At 28.7% G+C, this 12081-nt stretch overlaps 3 protein-coding genes across 3 annotated transcripts; 2 read left to right on the forward strand and 1 right to left on the reverse strand.

The window, feature by feature from the left end:
* The first annotated feature begins 3373 nt into the window (after positions 1-3373).
* On the forward strand, positions 3374-8243 carry Art4 (arginine methyltransferase 4). The gene is made up of 4 exons (XM_047054239.2): positions 3374-5020; positions 5081-5869; positions 5933-6265; positions 6348-8243. The coding sequence occupies exons 1-4, from the start codon at positions 4868-4870 to the stop codon at positions 7152-7154; spliced, it is 2082 nt and encodes a 693-aa protein (XP_046910195.1). The 5' UTR covers positions 3374-4867; the 3' UTR covers positions 7155-8243.
* On the reverse strand, positions 8122-9217 carry Coa8 (Cytochrome c oxidase assembly factor 8). The gene is made up of 3 exons (XM_047054487.2): positions 8837-9217; positions 8628-8770; positions 8122-8566 (listed from the first exon to the last, which is right to left on the reverse strand). Exons 1-3 carry the CDS (start codon positions 9161-9163, stop codon positions 8464-8466), a joined length of 573 nt encoding a protein of 190 aa, XP_046910443.1. The 5' UTR covers positions 9164-9217; the 3' UTR covers positions 8122-8463.
* Positions 9218-9319: 102 nt separating this feature from the next.
* LOC124491790 (heat shock protein Hsp-16.48/Hsp-16.49-like) lies at positions 9320-11899 on the forward strand. Its single transcript, XM_075735271.1, has 6 exons — positions 9320-9381; positions 9593-9646; positions 9886-9930; positions 10139-10199; positions 10378-10435; positions 10866-11899. Exon 6 carries the CDS (start codon positions 11324-11326, stop codon positions 11798-11800), a length of 477 nt encoding a protein of 158 aa, XP_075591386.1. The 5' UTR covers positions 9320-9381; positions 9593-9646; positions 9886-9930; positions 10139-10199; positions 10378-10435; positions 10866-11323; the 3' UTR covers positions 11801-11899.
* Positions 11900-12081: the final 182 nt, after the last annotated feature.

A 12081-nucleotide genomic window follows, 5' to 3' on the forward strand; every position in this document is an offset into this window, starting at 1 on the left:
AATGGTTTTTTTTTGTTGCTGCTGTATAAATGATGTAATGTATCGAGATATATGTTATATAATATAAGATAAGATATAAGAGAGAGAGAGAGAGAGAGAGAGAGAAAGTTCTACTTGGTTAACATAATATGACATTTGAATTTCTAATTTACCCATTTTTTTTGATGATAGTTTTTTTTTTCTCTCTCTCTCTGTCCTTTTTTCTTCATACACATACAAATTGATCACACAAATAAGTGAAAAAACAAACAAAACAAAAGTTTATACATTTGGTGCACTATTATATATTTATTATTATATAATGATGATAATAAAAATTCCATAAATTATTATTCTGAAAAAATGATTAATTCTTAATAGAATTTATTTATTCATTTTGACAGTATTCTTTTTTTTCGTAGTCAGATTCTTATAAATAATTTTTTTTTTCATCTTCATAATTAATGTTTAATGTACCATCATCTGTGCCATTCTGATTGTGATGCGTGTGTGTGTGTGTGTCAGATATTGAAAAAAATGAAATGATTCAATTTTTAAAATGAAAATCGATTTTTTTTTTGTTTTCCTGTCGAATATCATCCAATCCATTGGTACATGTGTGTGTGTGTGTGAGCGTTCACATTTTTGGTACAAGAACGAAAAACAAAAAAGATTCGGTTGAATTATTTTTCATTGATTGGAAAGAAATGGGAAAAAAAACTCCAGGGTTTCACCTAGTTTTTTTTTGTTTCTTTGAATGGATGAAAAAAAAACTTGAACGAAAAAAAAATTCTATTCTACTCTTTATGACAGCTGAATCTTCGGGCGTTTACCAAATTGATTTCATTCAATGATGTGATCGTGATGGACTTTACATCAGCATTATTTGTCGAATAAACGATGTAAACATCTTTGATCTAATAATAAATTGAATGAATTACATCCACTATTGTTATTGTAGATGAGAATCGTAAATTGAATGAAATCGGTATTATTGATTCAAAATGGCGAAATAAATTGAATTATTATTATCAACATCCAGTTAACAAACCATAATGATAAAGGAAATGATGATCATCATTTCACTTTTTACATGGCTAAAATTCGTCATCAATAAATCTAATTATTATATTTGTATTATGACAATACTTAATGCTTGACACTCTCTATGATCAAAAGAGAGAGAGAGAGAGAAAGAGACAGAGGGACAAGTTGTCACATCACATTCCACTCATAACACTTATCTAATGGACTTTATTTTCAATATATATATAAAAAATGCTGATCTAAAAATATTTCGAGTATTGGAAAAATTATCAAATCAATTTAATCGATTATTTCAATTCATATTAAATGGGATTTTGTAAAAAAAAAATTAATGAAAATTTGAAAAACCTGAAAAAAATTTTGTTTCAATTATTCATCAAATATGTGACAAAAATGTACAGTCCAAAAATTATTGTGACAAATAATATCCATTGATGATGACATGTTCGATTACAATCAATTCACATTTTGATTAATATTAAAACACACACACACACGCACCCATACATTTGACATTAATATCATGTAGTCCCAAATGAATGAATTTACGTCATTAATTTTCATCATCGTCATAATTCGTATATCTTATCAGTGAATATAAATCCAATCAACAAGAAAAATCAAACATTATATTTTCAATGACATTTTTTTGTTTTGTTTCTTTGGTTTGATTAGTTTTCCGGTATTATTTATTGATTGCCTGCCAACTGATTGATGATGATGCCATATAATGGTAAAAAAAAATAAAATTAAATAATGAAAATAAAATGTCATCATTGAAATTATTGTGAATCCCGGGACTGGAAATATTTTATCCGGGAATGATATTTGTTTTGTTCAATATAGTTAGTTAGTTATAAAAGAGTAAATGACAGCAAAACAGAGAGGGAGGGAGAGAGAGAAATAACCGGATCAAAATCTCAGACTTTTTTTTACATTTCCATGTCATCATCATCATGATGACGATGATGTTTAACCACCAGGTACGTTTCTGTGTGTTGTGTGCGCATTCATAGATAAAATTGTCATTGAATTTCAATGAATTCGAATAAAGATTTTTTTTCTTTCTAAATTGTAAATAATACTTGAAAGTTTTTAATGAAATTTGATACGATTTTGTGTGCATTTCAAGTGGAAAAAAAACATTTCTATAAAAAAGATAAATGATGATAAGAAAATCATTTGAAGGATACCAAAAATTTTTCTTTTCATTTTCAATAAAATCCTAGTCAATTGAAATTGTCCATTTGACAATTATTTGCTTTCTATAATTTTCACTAACTTTTCATTCGTGAAAACAGAACCAAAAGAAATTGACCACCATCATGGACAAGTCAACCAGATAAAATAAAGTTTCTCTAGTGATTCTAATCAAGTTGTACAAACCAAAAAAAAAAACCCACGCAAACCCACTCTGAATTCTGGAACAATATAGTTTCAACAAAAAAAAAGTAACAAACGATGCCTCACAAACTACTAAATACAGACACATGCGTCATTTTTTTGTCTTTCATTCTGTAAAAATCCTTTTTCATTTTTTTTTTTTTTTTTTTGGTGAAAAAAAAATAATCAGAAACAAATTCCTTGGAAATCATACATTGTAATGAAGGGATTTAATGGGAAAAATAAAAAATCTTTCAAAATTCAAATCATTATAGAATTTCTAATGAAAAAAATGGAATCCAAAATAATCTCATGACAAACTCAATAATAGCAAAAAAAAAAAAGAATTACTGTCGGAAACTAATTCCACCTATGTGGACCCAATTGTGTTGATATATGAAATTTTTTTTTTTTTTGTTCATTCACATTGATGGAACTTTGTGTGTGTGTGTGTGTGTGTAAAACATGCATGGTATGAATCCATTCGACAATCCAAACCAAAAAACCATTTACACGCACACAAATAACACATGAAGAAGCCAAAAAAACAAGGTGCTCTTTGTCCGACGAAAAATAAAAAAAAATGAAAAAATTCATGTAGTAGTGGTAATAATGAGTGATAAATTTCTGGTGGTTACCCGTTTTTTTTTTATTTCGAATGCTTCTGTTATAATTATCTATGACTTTTTCTACTACCACTACTACTGCTATTGCTTATGAAAATGATGATGATGATGATGATACCGTCGTCATTGGTGGAATTTCCTTCGATATAATCTGATCCGATTCTCTATACATGATCCGACATCTGATCCACACCTGAAAAAAATGTGCATTTTTTATATTAATGATGATCATTGTATTCGTATGGTGCTGATGTCATTGCCGTCGAAAAAAGAAAAGAAATCAAATATTTAATCCGATATATACAACAACAACAACAACAAAACAATCAGCAAATTACAACCAATTCGACTTTATACAATCTACTACTATATATTTTTCCATTTACAAATAAATTCTAGTGATAAATTATTGTAATTATAAAGAATAAGAAAATTTTCATCTAATTAAAACGTCAACAACAACAACGACGACGACGACGACTAAATTTTTTCGACAAAAACAAAAAACAAAATTTGCCGCATTAATCATCATCATCATGGCCAAATTAGTATAATAAAAAACTATACATCAATTTCAACAACAACAACAACTTCGTAAACAACAACGAAATTTCATTAGAAAGATTCAAGTAAAAAAAAAATAAATGTGTTTATGATTTTTTTTCTGTCGCATTAACACTACGAAGAAAAAGAATTTATTCATTTTCAAGATTTGAGTCGATTATTACGCAAATTTTGTTTTTTTTTTGTTTTATAGATAGAACGAATGTGTTTTTTATTTCACTAAAAAAAAAAATAAACCATAACACACCATACTACATCTCACCTTGATTTTGATCTTGTTTGATTCTCATCATCATTCACAACATTGATGAATATCAAAGAGAAGAAAATATAAAAAATTGAATTGATTTGATTTCCACTCACGTCTGTATAAGAACACACATACAATTAAATCACAAATCATTGTTTGTTTTTGAAAAAAAATATTACCTCCGAATATAATACCACCATTTGTTGTAATACTACTACGACTACGAACTGAGAAAAAAAAGCAAACACAATCGATTCGGCTAAATTGAAACAATCAGAAAAAAAAATCAAACGTAATTTATAAAACAACAAAAAACAACATAAAAAGATTTCTGAATTCAACCACACATGATAATGATGATGATGATGAATGTTGAACAGACATAAAAACATTCAATCCAAACATTGACTCAAACACGTGTCACTCGATAGTTATTTAGGCATCTCGGTGATAATGAAATTTTTTTTTTCATTATATTAATGTAATGAAAAAAAATATGATTAGAATTTGAATTGTAACATGAGTATACTTGATCTGCTGCTGCTGTTGTTGTTGTGATTCCATAATCTTATCATCATCATCGTCATATAATAACAAACAAATCATCAAGAAAAAGCCAAAACTTATAATAAAAAAAAAATATTGACAAATTTAATTTACCAGAAAAAAGAAAACAACACGACAACAATAATAATAATATAAGAGAAAATCATACCAAAAAAAAAAACAATCAAATCAACTTTTTTTCAAATTGTGTTTTTGTGTCACATGTTTCTACTATTATTATTTTTTTTTTTTTTTTTTTGACCATAATCATTCCAGCCCTTAATTGTGTACCCTATATTGTGTGATATATTTTGTTTCATTCGCATATTTGTTACGAATTTTGGCTATTATATTATCAAGGACAACAATCGATTGGAAAATTGAAACGGTCGAAAATATACAACAATAATAATATATTTTGAACTCCATATAAATCGCGGCGGATAAAATTACGATTGTCGCTACGAACGAGATGAGCTCGATATTTGAAGAAGTTTACCTTTATGATTATGATGAAGAGAAATTAACTTTCTATAAACGTTATCAGAAGCCATTCAATATAGAAGTAATCGATGAATCCGATAAGCTATTGATCCGTTCACGGACGAAAAACAATAATGATAATGTAAGTTTGATTATAATTTAATTCCATCGAATGTTTTCATATTTTTTTTATGTTTAATAGTATAATAATAATACATCATTGAACAACAACATCAATAATAATAATAATAATAATTCAACGACATCGATACAATTTCAAGCCGAAATATATAAAGATACACCATGTTCAGAATTTAGTAAAAATGGCTTCGTCATTACTGACGAGAATGGAAAATCTGTTCATCTATTGTTTGGAAAGAAATACATATACGATAATGAAAAGGCCAATTATAAGGAAACGGATTTTTGCCGTTTCACCAAATTAGTCAACGATTTTAAATTAGGCCGTAAAGAATCGGTGTTTACGTTACGTACGGATGAAGCATCAGCAACACAGTATTTTCAATTCTATGGCTATCTATCACAACAACAAAACATGATGCAAGATTATATTCGAACATCCACCTATCAAAGAGCCATTTTATCAAATTTGGAAGATTTTCAGAATAAAATCATTTTGGATGTTGGTGCTGGTTCTGGCATACTTTCGTTTTTTGCCGTACAAGCTGGAGCAAGAAAAGTATATGCCGTTGAGGCTAGTTCGATGGCCAAACATGCTGAACAATTGGTAGCTTCAAATAAATTAGCCGATAGGATTATTGTCATACCTGGAAAAATAGAAGAAATTTCTTTACCCGAACAAGTGGATGTAATCATTTCCGAACCTATGGGCTATATGTTATTCAATGAACGTATGTTAGAAACATATCTACATGCAAAAAAATGGCTCAAACCTGGTGGCAATATGTTTCCAACAAGAGGCGATTTACATGTTGCACCATTTAGTGATGCTCAACTCTATACTGAACAAGTAAGAAAACTTTATCATTTCTAATATCATTGTTAATTTAAATATAATTTTAATTCAAATTAGTTGACGAAAGCTAATTTCTGGTTTCAACAAAATTTTCATGGCGTTGATCTCACCGCATTAAGAAATGCAGCATTGAAAGAATATTTCTATCAACCAGTAGTAGATACATTCGATATACGAATTTGTGTAGCTAAATCGAATAAATATAGTGTAGATTTTCTAAAAGCTCATGAAAAAGATTTACATGTGATCGATATACCACTCAAATTTCATATCAATCAAACTGATGAAATACATGGCTTAGCATTTTGGTTCGATGTAGCATTCTTTGGCTCACAACAAGCTGTTTGGCTTTCAACTGCTCCCACACAACCATTGACACATTGGTATCAAGTATGTTTTTTTTACAAATTAATAATCTTTTTATTCATATGTCTAATGATTTTTTTGTTTATTTATCATAATAATGAATTAGGTTCGATGTCTTATTGATAAACCATTATTCGTACAACGAGGCTATACTGTTAGTGGTAGAGTGTTATTAGTCTCGAATCGTCGACAAAGTTATAATGTACAGATAGAATTACAAGTAGATGAGATACCTGGATCACATTCTTCCAATTCGTTGGATTTGAAAAATCCTTATTTTCGTTACACTGGGCAACCAGTACAACAACCGCCTGGATGTAATCAAACATCACCAAGTGAAGATTATTGGCAGCAGATTGATGCCGCTCAACAACAACATATGAATGGCGGTAATCTGATCAATGGTGTCTGTTCACAACCAACAAACCAAATGAATACTAATGGTGGATTAGCACATTCGTTGCAACCACAACACCAACAACAACAGACTGGAATGGGACATCCGGTTCTTATACAACAACAGACATCACCATTAGCCGATCAAATTCAAAATCAATTTGTATCGAATCAAACTAATCATCATAATAATTCATCACGTATGTTTGGTGGTTCGTCCGGAATTGCAATGACACATTCGAATGCAGCATTTTCGTATGGACTTCCTTCACATCCAAATTCAATGCCTACAAATCAATCTGCCCAACAGCAGCAACAACAACAACAGCCACAACAGCAAACTCCATCAATGATGACATCAATGTTTAATTCAAGTGGTGGTGGTAGTATTAATGCGAATTCTGGACAAGTTGCTGGTATTAACAATATGAATTTTCCAGTCAATCAAAGCCTTATGATTGGAGATTATGCAGCTGCTGTTTCAGGACAAACTATACCTCCTTATAAGCCAATCTGAAAAAAAATCCGTAAATCAGCCTTCCATGGATACAGAATAATTTTATTCTTTATCCTATTTTTCTGAATCTCAATATCTCAAATCAACTCACAGAATTCATGACCCATCTATACTTATTAATTTTTTTTTGTTCATCATTAATCAATCATTTGTAAGGTTACCAAACAAAATGTACGAATCTGCAACCGAATGTATAAGGAGGCAGAATGAATGATGTATGCTTCCAGATTAATACACAATAATCACACACACACACGAAATGGCCAAAAATGTATAACTCTCTCTCACACACACACACAAACACATACAATTGATAGATAATGAACGATTCATCTGTGCTAATTATTATACTTAGATTCGATTTTATTTTATTATTTTTCTCCATATTTTTTCATCTTAATTGTGTGTGTATTTTTTTTCTTTATCACTTGCATGTATAGCTTGTGTGTGTGTGTGTGTGATGTTTCAATTTATTCAATTTAGAGGAGAAAAAGAATATTTATACTCATGAAATTGATATTACATTGCAGGCTATATTTGCAGATTTACTGAAAAAAATTACAAACACATAGAAACACTGATACCCGATTCCACTTCCATAAAACTTGATTCTTTTTTAATGATTGTGTATGAGGATCACTTTTTGAAAAATTTCAATTGTTTCATTCTTTAACCAAAAATTAATCATCTTTTTGCATTCGATACATTTTTTTTCTTTGTTCATACATCTGGTATTTGTGTGTAGTAGGTGTGTTGAAAAACCTCAGTGAATACTCAATATATAGCCAGCATTTTATGCATACACCACACCCACAACACACAGGGATGTAGGGTCACAATTTAACCACATTGAACTTGTTACTATCTATTTCTTTCTTTTGATGGACAACAAAATTATATTAATTAATTAATTGATTGATTAATTGATTTTTTTGTAAAAAAACAACAACAACAATGAAATCGATCATTTTCATTATTAATTATTATGGACTTTTTAATCAAAAAAAAAAAAAAAAAAACAAAACCAGGACATTTTGTAATTTGTAATCTTTCATTTTTTTTCGGTTGTGTCGATAAACAGAATTTTTTGCTTCGTCGTTGTTTCAATTCGTGTAATTTAATTTGAAATTATGATTACATACACATTTATACATTGATCATCGTAATTTATAAGTGATAAGCAATAAAATAAGAATACGTTTCTGAAAAAATATTAGTATTAACAAATTTTGATTATATGAAAAAAATTAACGTTGAGACTAAAGTGAAAAAAAAATTTGGTGAATGATCATTTTGATGATCTTTCATTTCATTTCATTTGATGTTTATTTCTACCGAAACGGCGACCTAATCGTATGATTGATACAATGAATGAATGCCATAATAGATTCAAATTGTTTCGATACCATTGACTGTAATGTTAGAAAAATTTGATCAATAAGAAAACTGATTTAAAAAATAATATATACTTACGAATTATAACCAATATATCGTTGATGATTATCATCAAGAAATTTTTTATAAAATTGTGCCAATTCTTCATGTGTTTGTGTAGAATTGTAATCAATTTCTGAATGACGATTTTTTAATTCATTTTCAATATAATTCTTCTTTTTCTATGGGAGAAAAAAAAATCCAATTAAAATGTTTGTGATAATCAATCGATCGAATAAATAAACTACCTGATTGAATTCGGTATTAATTTTTGACCAATATTCATGATTAAAATTTTGTATCTGTATTCTACGTTCACGTAATCGTTTTTCATATTCAGTTTCATTTTCATTTATAGCATAGTTGAATAATCTTAACTTTGATATTGGATGTGGTATTGCCGAAACTTTGTCGCTATGTTTAAATGTTTTGGATCCATTTGATGATGTTTGATGAACCGTTCGATTAGTTTCATTCGTAATTGATCGAATAATTTTAACCATTACATTATAATGTATCCATGGATGATTCCTATTCGCTGGAATAATGTTGTTAATCCGTAATGTTTTGATCATGATGATGATTTTGAAATTCTATAGACAATGATAAACACATGATTCTTTTCATTTGTGAAAAATTTTAAACAATAGATGGCAATAAGATCGCCAGTAAATTTTCTCAAGCATGTTTTTCGAGAACAAACTTCCCATTTCTGGTTTATTCTCAAACCGTGTGCAAAGCAACAGAACATTCGACCACGTGCTCTTGATGAGTCTAGTCGATATTGTTGAAGGTGAATATTTAATTTTTCTAAAACTTTGAATTTTTTTTCTAGAAAAATAATGATGAATCCAGATGACGAGTCTTATTTCTATTGAATCAATGACATTCTAATCAATAGAAAATGGATGATTCTTTGGCGACTGATTCCTAATTTTTATTACTTGAAAAATTCGATTTTTTTCGGGCAATTTTTAATTTCAATTTTTTTTTTCTTTGTAAAGGAATCGAAAATGATTGAAAATTGATGAATTTTGTTCGAGGTTCCATGATAATTGGTATGTATATGAATAAAATTGATTTAGTTTTATGAAAATAGAGAATTTTTTTTTCGAGAAAAAAAAAGAATCGTGATGACGATATACCAACTGAAGATGATTAATGTAATCATAAATATTGATGGTAGTTCTAATAGAACGAGGCATTTGTCTGAATTTTTTTTTTTCATTTTCTAGATTTTTCTCGAATTGTTTAGTTTTTTTTCATGTACTAATTTTACATTTTTTTTGAAATTTAGGTACCAAATAAAGTAAATTCTTTACATCAAAATGGACAAATGAAGGTAATTTTTATATCTCATAAAAATAATGATCAAAACAGTGTTTTCAATGATGATATCCAAAAACATGGTTTCGCATTAAAAAAATATATAAAATGTTAATCCGAACCAATTTTGACGATATTCTTGGCTGTCTGATCATTTTTTATTCTATTTTTTTCGTCTTTTATTTATTCTCTTTTGTAATCTTGTTTTTTTTTGTTATCTTTAGAGTATCGAATTTTCTGGTTGATTGGAAAATAAATGATTTAAATCATTGAACCATTGGATCGGTATGTTGAAGAAATTTTAATTTACGAGATATTACAATTCTTTTAAGGATGAGATTATAAGACTAGAGTCTCAGATTTCAAGAAATGAATGACAATTTGTCTTTACTGATTTCTATAATAATTAATGTGAATATTTGGAAATTTCATCGATTCTAACCAAATTGTATTTTTCATACAGGTGTCACCGTATTCGCTGGAAAATGGATTTGGTTGTATCATGATTCGTAGTAGAAGGTGTGTTTAAATTATTAAAACTAAAAATTCAATCAAAATATGATGAGTGGAACTTGGTTCCCAAAAAAATATGACAAGCATATGTCTGACCATCCATTATTGATGATTTTTTTTCACTGAATTTTGATCTGGATTTATTATAAATTTCCATCACATTTGATCATTATTTCTAATTCGTTTTATTATTTTTTTTTTTTTTAATTATTCAGGTCCTGGCGGTAAGTGTGTTTGGTTTTTGACAATTGAATGAAAAAAAAATATTTGAACCTAAAGGATGAAAAAGAATACGATAATTCGATTACATTCTGACACCTCTTGTCGTAATCAATTATTTGCCGAGATAAACATTTCTGATTTTATCTTTCTATCTAAATAATTCGTTTAATAGAACCAGCAAATTCTAATTTTTTTCTTATCCATTTTTTTATGTAGATCCTTTCTTGATTGTAATGTTTTGAATAATAAATGAATTCTGATTGAAATTGAATTTTTTTTCACTGACTATTTTATTCTAAATGTTATTCTAGCATTTCAAAAGTCAATATATTCCTAGGACAAATATAAGAGAATAATTTCTCGAAAATTCCAGTAATGGATAGAAAAATACCGTTTTTTCTGGAATCGTTGTAGTGTGGAAAATACCACTACTGCGTATTTTAATCCATATCAATTTTGTTTACCACTACGACAATCATGTTTGACAGTCGACTGACAGTATAAAAAGACGGTCAATTCGAACTGTCAAACCATCGAATTTTGAAACGAAAACAATTTCAAAACACGACTTTCAAAGCCATTTCCTAACTGCGATTTTTTTCCAAAGCGAATAATAATTTCGATAACTTGATATTTCGATAGTTTTTTCATCAACGAGAAGAAGAAAGAAGAAAATGTTGGCTCTTCCACGACAAATTTCCCGAATGTTGAACGATGTTATGGATGATGACATCTTCTATTGGCCAATCTCTACATTACAGAACCGTAATTGGTTGTCAACATTGAACAGCGATATTCATATGCCGACCTGCCAGGATGGTAAATTCGCAATGAATTTTGATGTTCGAAACTTTGATCCAAACAGTGTACAGGTGAAATTGGATGGCAACAATCTTCAAGTTCAAGCCAAACAAGAAAAGAAAGCTGATGGCCACTATGAATATCGTGAATTTGTACGACATGTTACTGTACCGCAGAATGTTCAATCCGATCAATTGAAATGCAAAATGGACAAAGATGGTGTATTACGATTTGAAGCTCCATTGAAACAGATTAAAAATGAAGAACCTAAAGAACGTGTTATACCGATTGAAATGGTGAACAAAAACAAACCAGCTGTTGAACAACAGAAAGAATCAATTAAAAAATGAACATTCTCAACTTTAATTTCATTTATTACAATTTTGATAATCAAACAAGCTCTTGTAATCTTTATTAATTGTATTCTGGATAAAAAAAAGATCTTTTAATATCTTTGTGATTTTTACAGTCAATAAAATATCTTTTTTCAAAAACCCCAACAAAAAAAAAATCTTTATTTTTCTGTATTTGGTTTCTAATTTTAGGCTGTGTGTATTTACAAACAAACAAAACAGCCAAACAGCCAAAAAAAAAATATCGCCAAGTTCGATTATCTGTAGGTGTCGAATAT

The sequence above is a fragment of the Dermatophagoides farinae genome, chromosome 1 (genome assembly GCF_024713945.1).
Source record: "Dermatophagoides farinae isolate YC_2012a chromosome 1, ASM2471394v1, whole genome shotgun sequence".
NCBI classification, from domain to species: Eukaryota; Metazoa; Arthropoda; class Arachnida; order Sarcoptiformes; family Pyroglyphidae; genus Dermatophagoides; species Dermatophagoides farinae.